This window comes from Platichthys flesus, chromosome 17 (assembly GCF_949316205.1).
Source record: "Platichthys flesus chromosome 17, fPlaFle2.1, whole genome shotgun sequence".
NCBI lineage: Eukaryota > Metazoa > Chordata > Actinopteri > Pleuronectiformes > Pleuronectidae > Platichthys > Platichthys flesus.
This window is the reverse complement of record NC_084961.1, coordinates 16,747,973-16,768,417: the sequence shown is the minus strand read 5'-3', so window position 1 is coordinate 16,768,417 and position 20,445 is coordinate 16,747,973. Positions and strand designations below refer to the sequence as shown.

The window sequence follows — 20,445 nt, the reverse complement described above, 5'->3', positions numbered from 1 at the left end:
GTTTATTCAAATTATTTAGCAGATCAGTTTTGTCAATCATTTCAAGTAAAACCTGTTCTCCTTGACTTTGTTTTTGTGACAAAGCAACAATGAAACATCTTCCTTAATTCACATTATATCCATAACCACCCAGGGACCGTGATTTCAATACAAAGCCATATTACTGTGTGGAGCAGCTGTAGAATTTTATTGATCAGCCATCAGCTTAATTCTGTTACATGATAATGTGACTCAGATCCAATCTTATCGAACAGCAGCAGCTCTAAGAAAGGTAGAGTCACAGTCAAATATTTTAATTCAGTAATATCCAAAACATATCACTTTATTACAATGTTGATATGAAAAAATCAGCCGAAATGAATTCATGATCCTTGATTGAGAATTATATTGTTGCATATTACTGCTCACTGGTAAGTCAAGTGCACATTTGCTCTTGTGAAATAATCTTCAAACATTACACTTCACCTTATTCTGTTACTACCTGGCTCATTGCAATGAGAATAAGTGGGTCAAAAGGGCACATGATATGCTGACAGCTGGTGTTAAAGAAATTTCCTCTCTGAGCCTATTTCAAAAAATGAAAATGCATAAGTGGAAAACAGAGATCCAGCTTTTTTATCTGACAACCTGCTCATATTGTTTTGATGAATGCTCTTAATGAAGTCCAGATGTCTGCAGCTGTAATCAGGCATTTGTTGGGCCTGCAGGCCCATTGTTAGTTGGATGATGTTGCTTTGTCATCAGTAGCAGCTATCTGTGAATACGCACCAGCAGATAAGCTTTCTCTAAAATCACAAACAAGTTAAAACATCTATACAGTATTCTACATTTGTGTATTGTCTCTGTTTTCCATTGTGTCTCTAAATCCATGGTTCACGCGGGGACATGTGAAGATTCCCACAGATCACCATGGCCTGACTTCTGAGAAGCCCTTAAACTTGGTCACGGCAGGATGAGATCTGGAATGCGTCATTGAGTTGCGACGTCTCACGGGTTTTTGTAGTTGGCAGATTTTTTTCCACCGACCATATAGAGAGGTGGCATTCGGCTTATACAGGTTGATGGGTCACAAAGTCCGGGCTGTCCTGAGGGTCCCCTTGGACCAGGTGTTCCTGGGACACCTTGACTCCCACTCTCACCACGTTCGCCCATTTTGCCATCTATGCCAATGCCGGGGGCACCTGGTGCACCTGAGGTGAAATTATTATTGTATCAGTAGTGTACTATGAAGTATTACATTGATAGAACAAAACCAAAACCATTCCCCTTTTGAGAAATATGTTTATAGTTCTTTTGAAGACCCAAGCTTTTCTCTGAGCAGATACATAAGTGTTGACAAGAGTCCAGTCTTACCTGGTGCACCGGGTGCACCTGAGCTGCCTTTGACTCCTACTCCATCCTCTCCCTTGTCTCCCTTTTCTCCCATTTCTCCAGCATCACCTTAAGAAGAGAAGAGCACAAAGCAGACACACATATTAATGCTGAGATGAAGTGGAGAGGCATGTTGTTCTCACACTTATGGGGAAATAATTAGGTAATGTAATGGTTCACTCTAATACAGCCTTGTTTGGGGATGCATTGATTGTATGATGTTAAACACAGGGGAATCCCTTCTGTCCCCTTAGCGTTGCACATTACTTCTATCAGTGTGAAGTTTGAGTGCCAATTTATTGCCTCTGCGGCCACTTTAAAATAAAGCAAGAGCAAAAGGTTATCACAGCAGAACAGCGTCTATATCACTGTGCTGGTGAAACACATATAGAATTTAGGAACCACTCCCAGTGAGGCTTATCTAAAAATGCTGAAGCCAGCAGCTTTTTTTATCTTAGTAGGCTACTGGCTTTTAAGGAGTTCAGTATTTAGTCATGGAGATTTGGTCTGAAAAGTCTTACTGACCTTTCTTGCCTGGTATGCCTGGACGTCCAAAGTAGCCTAGATGACCTTTAGGACCCACGGGCCCTGGGGCTCCTGCTGCTCCTGCTGTTCCAGCCGGTCCTGGGGGGCCAGCAGGTCCTGTTGGACCAGGAGTACCAGGGGCACCAAGGGCTGCTGGCTTCTGCAGAAGCTCTTTCTTAAACTCTGCCAATTGCTCTGAATGGACAATGGACAAACTCTATTAAATCCAAAAAGAATTTTGTAGTATTAACCCATAATAATATGGTATTACCATGAGTTAAATATGATATATATGTATATATCAGATCAGATTCATTGAACAAACCTTCTACAATGGCTGAGCACATTTCCCGAAGCTTCTCGTCAGTCACTTTTGGGCCCTGTGAATTCATGAACATTAAGACTTACATTCTACAAACCCAGGCTCTATGAGAACAAGCATATCACACATGAATTAGCAGAATACACAAACTCAATCTATTGTAATATAATCTAATTGGGTAGATCCTTCCCTGCTCAACATATCCAATGATTAATTGCACTTCTGGGGCAAAAAGATAACTGTGGCAGAAAGCGAGGCGAAAAACATCAAAATAATACATTTTTAACAGTAAGTACTCAATCAAAGAGCTAAAGGTACAGTAAAGGTGTTAACACATATTTTCAACATTTAATCAACCAAAGAACTTGTTCGTCAGTAGCTCTGTTGCTAGGCCATGGCTGTAAGAACAGGACAAACTAATGATGCAATATGAAGACGAGACTGGTTTATTTTGCTTCCTGCAACCAATGAAGGATGCAGCCGACGTTGACTACGCAGACCGGGGCGACCGAAGGATGTAAACCCCAAGTTGAGACACAGCTAATGTCCTCATTCTTTCAAACCCCAGGAGCTCTCTCAGAATATGTAAAAAACTTACATAGACATTTTTGGAAGTTTTCTTGAAAAGCGCCTGTTGGTGCCAGTGAGAAGAGACCAGTCACAATGGCAAATCAAACAGTTAAGGCCAACACCTGCTTATGTTGACTAATTGGAGTATTTGGTCGAAAACTGTGCTGAGTAAATTAAAATTTGTAATGAAAAGTCAGGGGATCATTAACAACGAGTCCTGAAAATATATAACAAAACAGAAAAAAAATGCTGTGGGTAGATTACCAAAGTCACTGTTATATCATCAGGGAATTATAAATGGCTCAAGGAAGTCAAATACAGTTCAACTATTAGTTGTTAAGATAGTCGTTCTGTGTGGAACTGAGTGGACTGATCAAAAACAACTGACACTCCGAAATGAACTTCCGCACAAATCATCTGCACAAATTTTTTCTCAGCTGTACATTAGAGGAGTAACACTAGAGAGTGGATAGTGTGTACATTCTCTCTACTGGCAATTGCTAACACTTACAGGTAGACCTCTGGGACCCGGTAATCCACCATGGCCGGGTTCTCCATCAAGCCCTCTGGCTCCCATTGGACCAGCCAAACCCTCGTGGCCCGTCTGACCTGGTCTGCCATCGATCCCTGATGCTCCTCTTGGGCCTTGCTCTCCACGCTTATGTTGAAAAAAAAACAAATCATTACCAGCCAACTCTCACACAGGACAGAGTTGGCTGGTAATGGCTATACGGCCATTCAAGAACTTGTTTCATATATATGTCAAGACAAGTGGGTCAAAAGCTAGTTTAAATAAACATATTTGTACAAAATAAAAGTCCAAATAGCATGTTACAGCACAGTATGGGATTATCAGTTAAGGAACTAAAGTGTATAGTGAGGTACAATGGATTAATTATACCTCTCCTCTGATCCCAGGATTACCAGGAGGGCCCTGCAACACATAAAGATCTCATGACCTCATTCAAATAATTTCAAGTCGACTAGATGGTTGTCGCAATTTCAACAGAAAGAAAAAAAACAATGCTTGGTCTGCATACCTGGTCTCCCTTCACCCCGGAATCTCCTGCCATACCTGTGTCCCCCTGTTCATGCAAGTACAACATGGTGAGTGCTGAAAAAGCCCTAGAAGGTCATTCACAGATACATGTTAACAGAGGTGAAATAGTTCTTACCTGACTTCCACTTGGTCCCATTGGTCCCATTGGTCCCTAGAGACGATGTAGGTGGAAATAAAATCATTAAGTACTTTCCTGCACTTGCAGAATCTCATCATAATAGTTTTAAAGTAAAAGAGGTGAAAAAATAATTCTGACCTGATCTCCTTTGAATCCAGTATGACCCTTTATTCCCTTGGCACCAGTCTCACCTTTATCTCCTTTGTCTCCCTGGAAAAACAACATTTGAATTTTGTATTTACCCATACTACATTTTATGTTTTTGAAATGCTGGTAATACTGTTCTATAATGTATCTCGATATCATCATGAGCTGCTTTGAAAAGCATCAATGCTCTAAACAAAATGTTCATATTATTAAGCTGTAAGGTTAACCAACATTTTTATAACAATAACATCTCACCTGGATTCCTGGAGGACCTGTAGGCCCCACTGGCCCTTGTTTTCCTGTTGCACCCTGGAAAATGATTACATAGTTAACATCGGGTTAGATACTGTTCAATCATGCAATTAATCAATCAATCAAATTGTATTTGTACATCCCACAAACACAGTTTGCCTCATAGGGCTTAACAAGGTGTGACATGCACAACAGCTTTAACCGCATTAGATACAGAAATCCTAAACTAAAACATGAACTAGAAACAAATGTTACAGAAACATTTGCTCTACAAATGTAGAGCAAATGTTAACTCACAGTAGCTCCTTTATTTCCTGTCTTTCCATCTTCTCCATCATTGCCAGGCTCACCCTTTTTGGAAAGAAATTAGTCTTAATATTTCTGTAAAACTTTATTGCATTAAAACATCTCGAACAGATGAATATGAAGGCTTGATGGTATAATCGTACAATCTTTCCAGGAACTCCAACTGGTCCGACGGGTCCCTCATCACCAGTATCACCCTGAAACCAAAGAGGAAACATGTAAGTGAAATACTCAAATTCTCCTTTTTTAATCAGCTCAAACTCTCTGCTTGAGAGTTCTACTGAAGCTGACTGCAGCAATACAACTTTGGGTTTACTCCATGGACATGCCTCATTAAATAGAAGATGATTCTAATTACCTTTTCACCAGCGGGTCCGACTACTCCCTGCTTCCCTGGCAGTCCCTGGGTAAAACAATACATAACATGAAAAATGAATGTGTCACTGCTGTTACACCCTTCAGTGCAGTGTAAAAGCAAGGTCAGGAAGGTAACATTAAAAGAAAAAAGAAAACTTCCAACTCGTAAAAACTGGGACTCTCTGACATTTCTGAAAGATCCAACAGACCTGACTTAAGATAAATATAGACACCTCATATTAGCCAGCTCAATAAAACTCTAGCTTTATGGAATTGATTAATTATTTTTATAAAAACATATAGTCCAAAGTCATAATTAGCAGCATGACATGATAAGTGTAAACTGTAATGAATTGATATGGATATTGAAACCAAATGAAGGATTTTGGACTTACTGGAATACCAACAATCCCCCTGAGACCAACAGATCCAGGGGTTCCAGCCTCTCCCTGTGGAGCAGATTGAAAGGGTTATGCATGAACACGTGTGTGTGTGTGTGTGTGTGTGTGTACAAGCCGTACATATGTGATTGATAGTAAATGTAACAGTAGTAGAAAAATATGAATTGGTCAAACATCAGCAGCAAGTAACACAGCAAAAGCTATCCAAAGGTAACTAGCTTTAGCATAAGCCACCCAATGCTACTGGTCATAAAAGACCATATTCAGTATAAAGATTGACAACATGACCCCCTCCCCAAAACTCAAGCCAGTGTGTCTTGATCGCCACCGGGTGGCTGGCTGCAGTACAGATTGTAATTACAAATTCCTCCGTGTTAGTGGACAGGACAAGGACCAGAAGGCAAATTACACATCAAATACCTTTTTCACAAAGACATTTTAGGTGGTTCACACCAATGTTGTTCAAGTTATCATCTTTCTGGAGCATCTGGTTTTATTAACTTAATTGCTGCTTTGAAAACAGACTGATTAACAGGTGAGACTGACTCATGATTCGTCGATAGCGTATCGACAGGATCTCGCTAACTGTTCCATCCCCTGACCAGTGATGCGCAGACTCTGCCTCTAAATGTGCAATATCTGGATGGTAGGAGGAGGTTGAACTGCATTGTCTATCTATACTATCTGTTTACCAGACTGAGAAAGGCTTTGTGCCTGTATGAGTGTATTAACTTAGCAAGGGTGTTAGAATATGAAATATTTAGTAAGATATTTATCTATATATTTTTTTGTTCATTGATGATTTTCTTCAATTTAATCAACTTTCTAAGTTTAAAAGTACCTACAATTATAACATTAATGTTTCAAATGAAAATACTAATCTTTAAACAGAAATTTCACTTCAGTGTGCTTTTGGATCTTGCTAAAGCTACCTCTGGCTGTTTAAAATCGTAAGTTACCTTAGCGCCATCAGATCCAGGGAGTCCATTTAAGCCATCTTTGCCAGGCTCTCCCTGTAATGTCACATTAAACAGTTATAACCCATTCACATTCTAAACAATGGGGTTGTAAAGAATGAATGAGCAACAACGTTGGCAGCATACTTACAGCTTCTCCTTTTCCCCCAGAAGGTCCCTGCTCTCCCTGCCCTCCCACAGCTCCCTATTGAAAATCAAAGCACCGTTATTCATCCGAAACCGTAGTTTTAGGTAAAATGTTTTTTGACACACTCTGGAATCTTAAGTGAGGTGTAAGACTCACATCATCACCCTTGTCCCCTGGCAAACCCTGACGTCCACGGATCCCCTCCACACCCTGAGAGAAGGGGTTGAATTATAAGTAAAGTTAGACTGATACCTTCTGCCCCTTTACTGTTACAGTAAATGCAAAAGAGTGAGGACATAGAACTAATCAAATAATACAGGAGCTTACAGGAGCACCAGGCGGGCCTGTAGGTCCTGGGACGCCATTGAAACCAGGACCACCCTAAAAACAAAAAGGCAGTATTTATCTCGCGGCACAATGTTTGAATATGCTACAATATATTACAGCTATGGCCGTGTTCTACGTTAGACGTAAATATTTAGGAGAATTATATTAAATATATATTAAAATACAATTTAAATCTAACTTACTCTGTCCCCCTTCTCTCCAGTATTTCCAGGGAATCCAATGGGCCCTCGTTGACCCTAGAAAGACAAAAGAGCATTTTATAATTTTATATATGTGTTTTTATTTATATTCTCCTAATAAAGCCTCACACAGTACTGAAACAATACAATGTACTGCACAGAATAAGTTCCTTTACATCATCTCCCATGCGACCTGGTGTCCCCTGAGGACCACTTGCTCCAGCCTGTCCCTGTGGAAAAAACAAATAGGAACAATTTAATCAAATTCACGAGATAAGAGAGAGAGAGATAATCACATTAAACTGTTAACAGGCTACAATCAAATCAGTTATTGTATGTACAAGTGGCTTTTGTCATCATCTCGTTCTATACATGTGACCTGTTGGTCATTTAGTGATGCCGAGACTGAATTTTGTCAAATGTCAAGTTAGATTAGCAGTTCATTGTAATATAATCCTTCTTGTGCTGAAAATGATGTTTCTGTTTTCACTGACTCACGTACCTTCTCTCCAGCTGTTCCATTTATTCCAGGTTCACCATCCAAACCTTGGTGACCCTTAAGGCGACAATGAATTTGATCAACAACTTCATCTTATTGCTTTGGTTATGTTTTGTTTTTTTTCAACCAATTGTAAAGGAAAAAGCCTACATGTATACCCGAGGTTTCCCTCATACAGTCACAGATAGAGTAGAATAAACATTTAAAAAAGTGTCATATCTTCAAGCCTTCTCCTTTTTATTACACTAATAAATATACATTTATATAAAAATAATATAAGTCTATGGTTATGCTTGCTGCTACTTAGGGCTGTACTGAGGTGTAGTAGAACAAGAACTAGTTAGGAAACGCCCTTTCACTTTGTCCATGTTTACATACAGTCTGTCCTCTAAAGACCAAAATTATCTCATACAAACGGGCGGAGGTGAAAACTGAAAACTGGGCCCTCAAACTGAGACTGCAGCATTATCTGCAGCAGCGGGTGTTTGAAACAAGCGTATGGTGGACAAGAAAAAACTTAAATAAATCTAGTGAGAATGTAGTGTTGTTGTTTACACTGCTTCACCTTCAGCCCTGGTAGTCCAGGCATCCCCCGTGGTCCAGCAGGACAGGCAGCAGGACACTACAAACACACAGGGACAGGACAGAAGTGAGACATGGCACTACGCTGACAGCCAGATGCTCAACAAGCATGCAGGTGGCTGCTGCTGCTGCTGCCACACAGTCTGTCTAACACCAATGACTAATTTGATAAGAAATTCGCTGTCCCCAATCCAATTGCCATGCATCCAGGAAACATTTGGCGGCGTGTAAGACAGTAAAACACTCACAGGTTCCAAACTCCCCTCATTGCTGGCACCAGGCGGTCCCTAAAACACAGCAGAGTGAGATGGAAAACAGTTCACCACAGCAGAGAGTCCCAGAGAGGTGATGTGAAAAGTCACTGCAGAATCCAACACCATCAGAAACTCAAGATTTGACACAGATACAAAAGACCAAGAAGAAGTTTCACTGTCCAAATAGAGAAATTAGTAAGAGGGCTGTTGAGGTTACACCCAGACGGCAAGTGATCAATATACAGACTGTGGCTGATATTGAGCTTTAATTAAAAGACATTGCAGATACTGATCATTTAGCTTTGTCAACTGTGGCAAAATGGAATGTGTGTTCTTACGTCAGTTCTTTTATTTATAAATTGAATGACTTTAGATTATTTAAAAATCTGGTTACACTGTGCAATGCTTCTGCCATGAAATGTGTTTCATTCAAACTGTGACATGAGCAAATGTAGATAATTCCAAATATCTGTATCTGCATATGGCTTCCTAAAACCCTGAGGGATGAAAACATGAAACATGGAAAATAATAGGAAAATGTATAGTCAACAAAACACCGGTTAGATCTGGTTCTTACCACAGGCCCTGGTGGACCAGGAGTGCCAGGAGGCCCCGGGGTCCCTTGTCCCCCTCTGGGTCCAGGTGGACCCTGCCAGTACAATACGGATCATCAGAACATTTGATATCAAACACAAACAGACAGAAAATATCATCAAAATATCAAACTGTTTTATTTTAAATTAGATATAAGATAACATTTATTTTGGACTGACAGAATATTTATAAATTACATTAAAAAAATTAGTCAGTACACTATAGTACAATACAGTCAATGTCAGTGCTCAGTGCGACCTCGGCTAGATTAGCATCTTTTTTGGTCCAGATTATACAAATTGATGCATGCAGGCATCTTCATAGTACTCATCTTTAAAATACCTCAGGTTAATGTTTTACCAATATAATAAATATTTGTTTAAATATATCCAAAGAGGTAGTAATAACAGCTGAAAAAATATGTAATATGAGTAAATATGTTAATGTGCATTTGTCTCCGAAAAATTGACATATACTCATGTAAAGTACAAGGATGTCCAAATTGGACCACTAGTATGACTCTCCACATCTCACTATTTTCAGTTTTCGACATTTATTGAAAAAAATGAGGGATTTAATCTAGACTGACCTCAGGCCCGATATTTCCTTCATCTCCTGGGATTCCGGGTTTTCCTGCAGGTCCCTGTTTCAAATATAAACACACACAGATACACAACCACAAGTTAGTATCGGTAATTGGTTGCTGTGTGTAAGTCTGAGAACAAGATAAAAATTGTTTCAAACACGTACAGCAGGTCCTTGGGTTGTTGGGCCCTGGAAAATATGAGACAGAGTAAGATATATGTTAAGTGTACTTATCTGCAGTTTACACTGTCATCTACATGCATGTTGCATCATTCAGAGATTTTCACACTTACAGCAGGACCGGCAGGTCCAGGAAAACCTGGTAGACCCTGAAAGAAGAGAAATAAATCAGTAAAATTATAACTTTGTCCATAAACAGATTTTTTTTTAAACAACTGTCTTGTTCTGAAATGATTGTGAAGTTTACTCACTCTCTCTCCCACAGGCCCTCTGGGACCCATTGGACCAGAAAGACCCTGCAGACAGCAACCACACAGTCAAGTCAACATGCCATCACTTTACCCTCAAACACTCAGCACACTATTTAACTCAGTCGTACACACACACACACACACCCACATAGTGGCAGATATTATGAAGAGTGTGTGTCAGTGAATGATGTTGCCTACATTGACTCCTGGAAGACCAGGCAGGCCTCTCTGCCCGGGAAGACCGACCTCTCCCTGCTCCCCTTTGCTGCCCTGGGAAACAGACACAACACAAATACAACAGCTTTATCTTCCTGAATCTCCCCCGCCCTGTTGCTAAGTTACACAGAGGCAGTGACAGTTAACATTTCATCAATGGAAGGTGGGCCACTCTCATTGTTTTTCTAAGATCTGCATGAGGCTATGCAGAAAACAAATGAGCCAGACAGGAACACAGCTACATCGACAGAGACCAGGTGGATATGACGTAATGTCTCCTGTTAACCCTCAGGTTCAGTCAATTACAGGTTTTAATATATATATATAACTTCAAGTATATGTATATATATAATTGCTGCTATATTACATTCTTTTCTTTTACCCCCTCTTAAATTTGCATTTCCTGTTTTATTTTGTAACAATACTAACACTTCCTGTCCATGTAGTTCCTGGTCTTTAACCACTTAACATACACACCTATTACCTGTCTAGTCCTGCCACTGTGCTTCCCCCAGAGAAACCCCTTAGTGTGTGTGTTCCTTTTCCACATTGTCTGTTGCCCTCATGTTCACACCTGTGCTTGTGTGTGACCCTTCCTTTACCTGGGTTTTGGATGTTTGTCTTTTCTGGACTGATTCCACGTCTATGATCAAATGGACAGTGAGTAAAGACGCTAACCTGTTTATCTGATCCGTGGGGCCTATACTACAAAGCAGGATCTATGGTTATCAAGGTAACTTCAGGTTTAAGTCTAGAAGGGACTTAAACCTGAAGTGAACCTGCTTATGAACCAGGTTCACTTCTTAATTGGGTAAATCACCATGGTAACGTATGCTGAACTGCTAGCCTGCTCCAGGTTAAGTAAAAGATAATAGATCAGAAACGATCACCCCAAATATTAACCAATCAGATGAATGGAACGCCACAGTCATCATTCTACGGAATCCAGATAAGGACAAAAGAGTTTACAGCAAACTGATGAGTTATAAAGAGCCATAGATATTCTTATTTTCATAGTTTTTACTGTAAAATTACTGTTGATGCTTTAACTCTAGTTAGTCCATCTCTAGAACTCAGAATCACGTGAACAGACTAATAATTAATGTGAATAAAAACAAAACCCTCTTTTATTTATTTAGAAATTATCTACACATTAATAGTACTCGTCATTAATAATTTGAACATTTCATTTTGAAATTTACATTACTCAAGCTTTAATCGATAATGTACACATAAATTCTCACTCTGTAATAAAGCTACATTCCTGTGTTAATTTAAAGTACTTCTTTAGGCAGATTTTTTTGTTGTTGTTGATCATATTGTTTACGTTCAACTTTGTTCAATATTCATTTTCAATGTCACTGTGACTGAATGTGCCTGCAGTTTTTCTCATTATATCACATTAGAGACTTTTTTCATAGTTCTGATCATGCTGCATTTGATTCATCAATCACTGTTCCACATGCTCTCATAGCCAGATAAAAAAACTAAGGGTTAAAGGCCGAGTAGAGCTGTACTGTCTTTTAGAAACTTGTAAAAAAACATATTTTAACTTTTTATACCAATCATAAATAAAACATGGCTTCATTCAAATTAATTGTATTTATTAAATTGAAGTTCTATACATTTTTCCTATTCAACTAAAATACTTGAGCACAAACGGAATCCCTCCCCTGAGGGATGAGACAGCAAACAAACAAAAAAACGACAGTAAATGCACAAAGAGACTGAGAATGCATCAAGAGGCTGCAAGCGTTTTCACAGTGAATCATTTAGCGCTTTATACTTACAGGAGTGCCGGGACTGCCAGTAGATCCTGGAAGACCCTGGAGAGACAAATAAACAACAGAGTCAAAGACAGAGAAGCTGCATGTTGACTGAAACCTGCCTGACAAAGACATTTTGTAGAAAGAGGTGCTGCGATCGGGGCGGAAACACTTACATCTCTTCCATCTCTGCCGTCTTCTCCGGGATCCCCTTGGGGGCCCTCTGGGCCAGGGGCTCCAGGGGGGCCTTGGAGTGATTTGTCAGGCTAAGGAAGGAGACAGTCAGTAATCTAATGGGACACACTGAAAACCCCATTGAGAGATAAATTGTATCTATACTTTAGGAAGATACAAATAAATAATAGCATTAATGGTTGTAAATGGAGCTTCTTCGAGTACATGTGCCATTGAACAGCCTCCAGGCGATCAAACTTCTAATTGGGACCATTTATTATATGTTATGAATGTCTCTCTGATGAATTCATTTAGAGTGTGAAATGGTGCATACATGTATGAATGTCTACACAAACCTGAAAAAAAACTACATCACCACCACCACGAGTTAGATAAAGAACAAAGCATTGAGGCAATTAGGCAACCGAAGCACCGGAGTAGATTACTGGCTTCGAATCACAAAGCAAAAAGAAAGTAGAGTAGAAAAATAAATACCTCAGCATTGGCATACATCTGAAGAAGCAAGAGAAAGCAGATAAAGGGAGAGTTAGTGAAAGTAGTCACACCACCCTCACCATGAAGTGTCAGCAGAAGCGTACCTGTTCACGATCACAGTAGTGAGTATGTCATGCTGCCAATTGAATATACAGCCCGTGGCTCCACCAGAACCGCCCCCCCATGTTAGCCTGAATCTAATAGAGCGCACCAGGCCAAGAAATATCTCTGTCCACAGTGGGTGGAAAACTGTGAATCCTGATAAGTGTGACTAAATTAAAAAAAAACTCTCCACAGCAGATTCATTGGTACAGAATGAGATGCCAGACAGCTGAATGGCATTTTCATTATAGGCTACAAGTGTGTCTTAAAAGACACATTGAACTGAAAGACAACATACGCCGGAAGCCTTACACTGCCTCGGATTATGTTTGTGTGTTTTCACGTGGGGAAACATTGTCCCAACTTCTCATAATAAATATGCAAATGAGTCTCTCTACCACCAAATAGTTTCTCACTGTTTTACAATTTGTTTACACTGCTGGATAATTCCTCACATCCCTAGAGCTGAAAGATTCCCATGAAGCCAACATTATAGTAAGATTGCACCATTATCGTTGATAATGGTGTCATTACTTTGAATGACAGAATGTAAAAAATCCTGAGAAAAATTCTGTTTGCAGGCACTTAACGCTCATGGACAATTTACATTAGAAACATGTGACTTTCCTAGTCCTCATTAAGACTACACTTTCTCTTTGTTAATGTAGAATTTTTAATATTTGTGCAAATACATGTAATTTGCCTGGAGCTGTGGGTTTTGACAAATGCTTCCAGCCAAATTGAAAATGTTGCACTTTGAAGTAAAAATAAGCTTGTTCAGGGGATGTGTGTATCTTCAGCTGCTTTCAGACATGCACTGGACTCAGTGCACTGAACTGACTTTTTGTGGATACCGACTGACACCAGTGTCAATGTGTTTTTTTTTAGACGTTATGTCCTTACTCCTGCATGCCCTAAACAGATGCTGCCCCTTGCCTGGATGATCTGGAGGATTTGGGGCTGTTGTGAAAGGGTCTGAGCGGAGAGGTTCGTGCTGTGTTCTTCCTATGAGAATGGAAAACTCTTGACAAAGTCCGAAACCTATTGCCAGATATTTTCCGGAGTATATATCTGAAAATGGCTAACAGCTAACTAGAAGAAAGGGAGCATGAGTCAGCATAATATGTGCCTAGCTTATAGCAGCTAAAGTCTGCTGTACGGGTCAAGTAAACATTCAAGGAATACAATTCGCTTCACTTTCTATCTGACGACACTTTCATCTTTAACTTGCTGAAGCTAACTGTTGAAGCCAAAGAGAATTGTTTTCCTAGTCCCGTATAGCTAGATAACCCTTAGCATATACAACATACAACTAGGCAACTTGGCAAATTAGATAAATATTACATTTTCACCTTTGACTGCAGTTGGTTCAGTTTGCTGTCGCTGCACAAAGGTGTACACAAGCACTTATAATAGTGTTAAACAGCAGGGGGCAGGTTTACACTCCTGTCAGCTGACATTGACAACAGCTTTAGGAAAACATCTGATTTACTGTTGCAGGTCATGAGGCAGGAATATTAAAATGAGACCATGGTTGCCACTCCTTGTAGTACATCGGAGTTTTAAATAAGTGCTATATACTTAAATGAAAACCCAACCACAAAACTGCTGCTATGTTAACTTTGTTTGGGTTTCTGATCCCACCCTTTTAATCACACTTCCTCTTGTTTGTTAAAGTTTGCTTTAGGTTACAAGCTTTTGTGTTTTGGCTCCATGCACTGAGGTTTAGCACAAACAATGAGATAATGTCTGCCTAGATTTGAACCACTGTTCTTTAAAGGAAACAACAATTCCATCCTGCAATTAAACAATTGGAAAACCTCTGCATCGACAGATTATTTTTGTTGATGAATTGTAACTTCTAGATGTGGTGGTATTTTCTTAATGCCTGCAGCTCCATCTCAGCATTTCTGGCCTGTTTTTCTTTAAGCGTGCTGGCGGCCCTATCAACCCCAATAAAACCACAAACCACAGCAGATGCTGAGCAGATCAGAGTCCTTTCTACTTTACCTCAGTGGCAGGCAGCTCACTGCAGCTCTCTCTCTGGGCTCTCTTTGGGTCGCAGTGAATCAACATCCACTGGAGCTCAAACTGAAAAGAGATGTTCCTGTTAAATCTGCAAAATGCAATCGCTTTCATTTGACATTGCACAGAATTTTGAAATGCTTCATCACAGTGCAGGTTCTGACTAGTTTTGAATCATGCCCTCCGTATGGGTTGTCGAGCATGATTTTCCATCAATGCAATTTTCTGCAGGGATTAGTTTTTTTTCCACTGGAACCCAGCTGAGCAGCTTTGATGTGACAGCAGCACTTTAGAATTATAGTGGAGCTCTGAACGCATATAAACCTGAATGTGTTTGTTCACAGAGAGCACCATCAGAGAGGGCTTGTAAGGAACGTCAGTGAATGTGATTAAATGCAGCGGGCAATTCTCCATCCCTACTTACCACAACGGAGGTGTCGGGATCAGCATCCAGCCTGCCAATAAGAGTGTCTCCCTCTGTGTTGACAGGACCTTTGCCCTTGATGGGTTTCTGATCCACGGGCTGGCAGTCCACGTACAGAGTGACCTGGTCGCGCTCCACGCCGATCATCACCTTGTGCCACTTGGTGTTGAAGAGCACGGAAAGGCCGGGGAAGGTGACGGTCTGCAGGTAGCCGTCGGCGCCCATTAGGAAGTACTCCAGAGCCTGCTGGTCGCCATTCAGCCTCATTCCGGCTTGTTTGTTGCCGTCTTCATCCACTATCTGCCAGATGTTCCACACCTTGTTCACTGTGCTCTTGATCATGCGGAAGGTCACCATGAAGGAATACTCGTCTGGGAAGCCACGAGGGAAGTTTAGCCTGCGAGAGGAAAGAAGAACAGGGCTGCAAATCAGCTGCGGTACCGGGGAAGAACATTCAAGTCCAGCTAACCTGGATATTTTCACACTTTTATTGAATGACACATTGAGGAAAATCTCAAAAACATCTCTCACCAGTAAAGGTTATAACTCTCAATATATATATAATGTCAAGCTTCAAATACAAAGAGAGTTTAGGCTTTATGGTAGCGACTCCACCACAAAGAAGATACTGTGAAAGCAGCTTCCTAAGTGCATAAATCACTGGTTCAATTACAGCTAGCAGTCGTGGTTAGTATTCCCAGTCTGGTGCTTTCTGTGCTTTTAACAAGCCAGATCCTCAGTAGGTGGTACATTCATAGATGGGCGCTGCAGCCGGACTTTTATCATCTTGTAAACGATCAAGGTGAGGCTATAAAAAACGAGTTTCCTGTAACCCAGTAAAACAAATGAAGACCACTCTCTAGCTTTGCCTGAGGTGAGAGAGTCTGAAGTCTGTGCTGCTTTTGCCCTGCAGAAGCAAAGCGAGGGAGTGCAGCCTAAGTAAGGATGGACTTCTAAGCTCAGACTGTGCCACTGGACTTAAATGAACATGTATTTACATTCAGAGTGACAGGCCAGAGCGGTTTGGACGCAGGATGCCAGCGAGTTACATAACAGCTTCTAAGGGAAGCTGGCCTGCAGGAAAAGATTAGCCAAAACAGACTGGAGCAGACACACTGGGAAAACACCAGTGACGTCCTTGGTTATGCAAAGATGTGAGGCCATTATCTCTAACACCCCCATACCATGAAACAATGTTTTGCATTCATGCTTTAAAAAATAATTTCTTTAACTTGTGCGAAACACAAAAATAAAGGGGAGTGGCTGTACAATAATTATGTACAAAGTCTTCTACCTTTGTCTTTTGTTCCATTTGAAAAACGTATTTTTGCCCTAAAAAACAAATATTTATGATCACTATTCATCTTGAAGCTGGTCAACATAGATCCAGGGATAAAACTCTTTTTATATTATCCGGGGGGGGGGGGGGGGGGCAGACGCACTCTAGATCAATTCTAAGAATACTTCCTTACCCCCAGGCCTACCAATCCAATTGTTTCTACCACAACCTTTTATTTCATATTATTATTATTCACAGGGGGCCACTTTTGTTATTCTCATATTTTACTTTGATCCTTATGGGATTCCATACAACTCAAGATAAATCATTACCAAGATGCTTGCTGAAATACTTTGTGTCTCCTGACATGACCTGAAAATACAACATGCTTTTCAACCTACTCCCTCACTCACAAAAATACTTCTACTCTCACTTTGGTGTGTCTAAGAATCGACAAATAGGTTCAGACATGTTTGCCTCCAACAATTATATGCTGCTCGCCATGCAGTAACATCTGGGCCAGACCTGTAATAATGCAACACCTGCATCGGGAGACCAGCGTGTGCATGTGTGTGTTATTGTTTTTATCTGCTTGCTTTTGAAACCCTCTTTACTGTACTTACATGGTTGGAATTTGGAAATTGGCCTCCCGGTCGAGGCGGTACGCCACCTGGAGGGGAGTGGAGCCGTCCACCTTCCGCACGCCTTTCAGGGTGATCACATCCAGCTGGAACTGAGTTATCAGATCAAAACCTACAGGGGGAAATGTAGGATGTCAAGTAAATGTAAATGTGTTGTTGTATAGCGCAAAATCATTATATACTTCTATCTCGAGGCACTTGAGGAACACGCCAGCCCAGCTCAGAATATGATGTGTTAGGATACAGGTGTGTTTTTCCTTTTTGCATGCTCCAACACCTGAACACCTAAAATAGTGGTGACTGGCTTATTTTAAGAGGAAGGACTAACAATATTAGCATTAGGATTAGGAGTGTACACATTATCAGTGCGTTACTATACTGCATTCATCTTTTCAATTGTTATCAGGCAGTTTTTTATGAATCATTAAATCATTTTAATGATGAAAATTCTTATACATTTATAAATTTAAGTAAAGTAGGCTAATGAGGAGTTAATGCTCACAAAGTAAATGTTGAAATAACAAGAGGGAGAAACAAAATGATCATCCCTTGGTAAAAAAGCAGAATGTGTGCAGATGTTTTGAAGCACTTTAAAACAGTAACCCTAACCCAGTGGAGGGCAATTAAAATCTTGCTGAGTTTGAATTGTTTAGAGTCAAATTCTGTCAAGCTCAAGTGGAACATTTCATTTGCCTCATTTGAAATCTTAAGGTGTCTGGAGGCATTAGGCAGCCCACCCTGTTCAACTAATTAAACTCACCAGCTCACTCCACACAGTCTATTTTCTTTTCCAAGGTTTCAGCTTTGTGGTTCCTCCAACCACTGCCTCCACCTCTGTGAATGCAGCTCAGATATAAATTATCATTCCCAAGTGCCCCCCCCCCCCCCCCCCCCCCCGCCCGGTTGCACTAAGGAGTCTTACCTGGAAGGTCATCCTGTCCGCCTCTCATTGGTGGGCAGACGGTATCACCATCCAGCCGATTGAGGTCGAGTTCTGATATGACGAAACAAAAAACGAATAATCTCGTTACGCTTGTTCTCCGCTAAATTTTACAAATGTAACATATTACCCATCAGCCCGGAGAGACAGACACAAGGGAACAGCAAGGTCTTTAATGTCTGAGTGGATTAGCGTCACTATGTGCTGCCGTGCATTTTTTATTCGAGTTTCCCATCCAACGGTGTTTCACACATAGACACACTCACAAAGAGAATTCAACACCGTCTCTGAGATTCATAATGCAGAGTCACCACAAATGGAAACATAATGCTGATAAGCGGCTGGTGTTGCACGACTGAAGCCAAATGTCATAAGAAACATTTCCAAAGGTCAACATGGCAGCTGAGCCACTTTAATTAATGTGCATGATTTAACATGATGGAAGTCACCTTTGATTTAATCTGTAACTTGTTTATCATCAGAATCTTATTTGATTTCTGCCTCCATCATCATTATTTATCAGTTCTTGTATCTATAAAAATCTGTATTTTTGATGTTAATGTGCTTTCTTTATTAAACAAATAAGGATAGCTTAGTTTGTCATTCCTGTTTTAAATATATTAAATATGTAAATTCTAGGTGGTCTATCATTATGATCACATGGTGTTGGGACCAAGCCATGCCCAGGTCACTGTCAACGGGATTTATAATGGAGTGATAAATTAATTCCTGGTATTTGTCAGAAGAGGGCGCTACCCTTGAGTCGCTGGGGAGGGGAAAAGCCTCTCAAAGAAAAAACTGCATGTAAGGAGCATTGTGACAGCCAGAGGGGCTCCCTAGTCAATAACCTGACTCAGCTCATTTGCAGTGAGCGGCTGGAACACAACACATCTGGAAGCTGTTCCCACATCCCCACAGAACTGCTGAGAAATGAGATAAAGTGGTGAGACGGTATTTATAGTCCCATATTTACAACCACTAAACACTTATCTAAGTGTGCACGTGGACCTCAAGTTGTAAAAAGTTACAGCCTGCATTACGCTCACCGAGCAGGTCATTAGTGCAACGAGCTGGAGATGAACCACAATCAAGATGTCATGTGGCTGCATGCGTGTGTGTGTGTGTGTGTGTGTGTGTGTGTGTGTGTACTGTGACACTGAAGAGGCCTATGACAAAGGGCTGAACCTTCTGTATGTCGCACTCGCTGCTCATTCATGTTGGACTTATTATGTTCCCAAACAGTTATGATTATATCAGAGGGGACGTTTAATCTGATTTGATCCTACGACACAGACCGGGACAGTACGTCTGCTCCTTCTGGCCTTCGCCTTTCTCGGGCTCTGATAAATAGAACATCCTAGCAACAGTCAATAAGCGGGCGGTCACATTAACCTGGTTCCTCTCAGTCTGTGTTTACAAGACAAACAGATTCACAGCAATAGTGGTTCTCGTGCACCATACGGTACACCGGTTTGGTGACGTGTTAGTGATTGTGCACCGCGCCGCAAGTGACTTACGTCCAAGTGCTGGAGGAGCGAGGAGCAGGGAGAGCAGAGCCACGCAGAGAGTGGGGAACGCCGCCATCGATGGATGCCATGGTCGCTTTCTGTTGGGGAATGATGGAGAAAATCAGTATTCACTCATGCATCTTATTCTCTCTGACAGTTCCTTGTGTGTCTGGATCGATGAAACACAGGGCTGAGATGAAGTGCTGCGCTGCTGACCTGCGCTCATTCTGGGCACTTGAAGAGAAAGAAAGGGTTTACACAGCTCCTTCAAAATGTGGTGGCTTTGCATGCCAGCTAATGGGATTTGACAGTAGATGCCGATTGGAGACGGAACAATAAATGTGTATTTCTGCTCCCCGTTCGAGCATCTCTGGTACATGCTCACAGCTTTTATCTCTGCAGCAATTTTAAACTTCATGGATCATGGTTCTCTTGCAGAGTAGAAATGCTCCCCCCCAGCTACATTTTTAGACTAGATAAATGCCATTGAACAGACTCCTCTGCTGAAGGTGAGCGTAATAGGGAGGAAACTGGGAGCAGGGGTGGGGCCATATTAACATACTCATATCAATCTTAGTCATGAAATGAGGAGGGACGGCGTAGATTTACATTTAAGCCATTTTAAGGGCCATGAGGCAAATGTGTCATGAAAAACCTTTTGAAAATGTCATTTTGAAGAATAACGATTCATCAGTGTAATAAGCTGCTTGAGTGGGACTTTGAGTGATTTTTGGTGGAGATCGAGCCATAGAACAAATCCTAATTAGCAATCTGGTCAACTCAAATAGCTTCTAGTGAACTATTGTTTAAAGGTTGGGCAGTACATTTGTCTTTTAACAAAGATTTCAAGGTTATAAGCAGGAAGATACT

At 40.9% G+C, this 20,445-nt stretch overlaps 1 protein-coding gene across 1 annotated transcript; it reads right to left on the bottom strand.

The window, feature by feature from the left end:
- Positions 1–6: 6 nt before the first annotated feature.
- On the bottom strand, positions 7–19,954 carry LOC133972752 (collagen alpha-1(IX) chain-like). The gene is made up of 39 exons (XM_062410328.1): positions 19,792–19,954; positions 19,585–19,673; positions 19,354–19,474; positions 18,050–18,121; positions 17,110–17,239; positions 15,208–15,604; positions 14,769–14,849; positions 12,657–12,674; positions 12,164–12,253; positions 12,012–12,047; positions 10,204–10,275; positions 10,006–10,050; positions 9,868–9,903; positions 9,740–9,763; positions 9,579–9,632; positions 8,973–9,044; positions 8,390–8,428; positions 8,125–8,181; positions 7,563–7,616; positions 7,237–7,290; positions 7,064–7,117; positions 6,861–6,914; positions 6,690–6,743; positions 6,537–6,590; positions 6,389–6,442; positions 5,424–5,477; positions 5,030–5,074; positions 4,815–4,868; positions 4,663–4,716; positions 4,369–4,422; positions 4,105–4,176; positions 3,964–3,999; positions 3,829–3,873; positions 3,690–3,722; positions 3,300–3,446; positions 2,222–2,276; positions 1,897–2,091; positions 1,354–1,440; positions 7–1,190 (listed from the first exon to the last, which is right to left on the bottom strand). The coding sequence occupies exons 1-39, from the start codon at positions 19,952–19,954 to the stop codon at positions 988–990; spliced, it is 3,108 nt and encodes a 1,035-aa protein (XP_062266312.1). The 3' UTR covers positions 7–987.
- Positions 19,955–20,445: the final 491 nt, after the last annotated feature.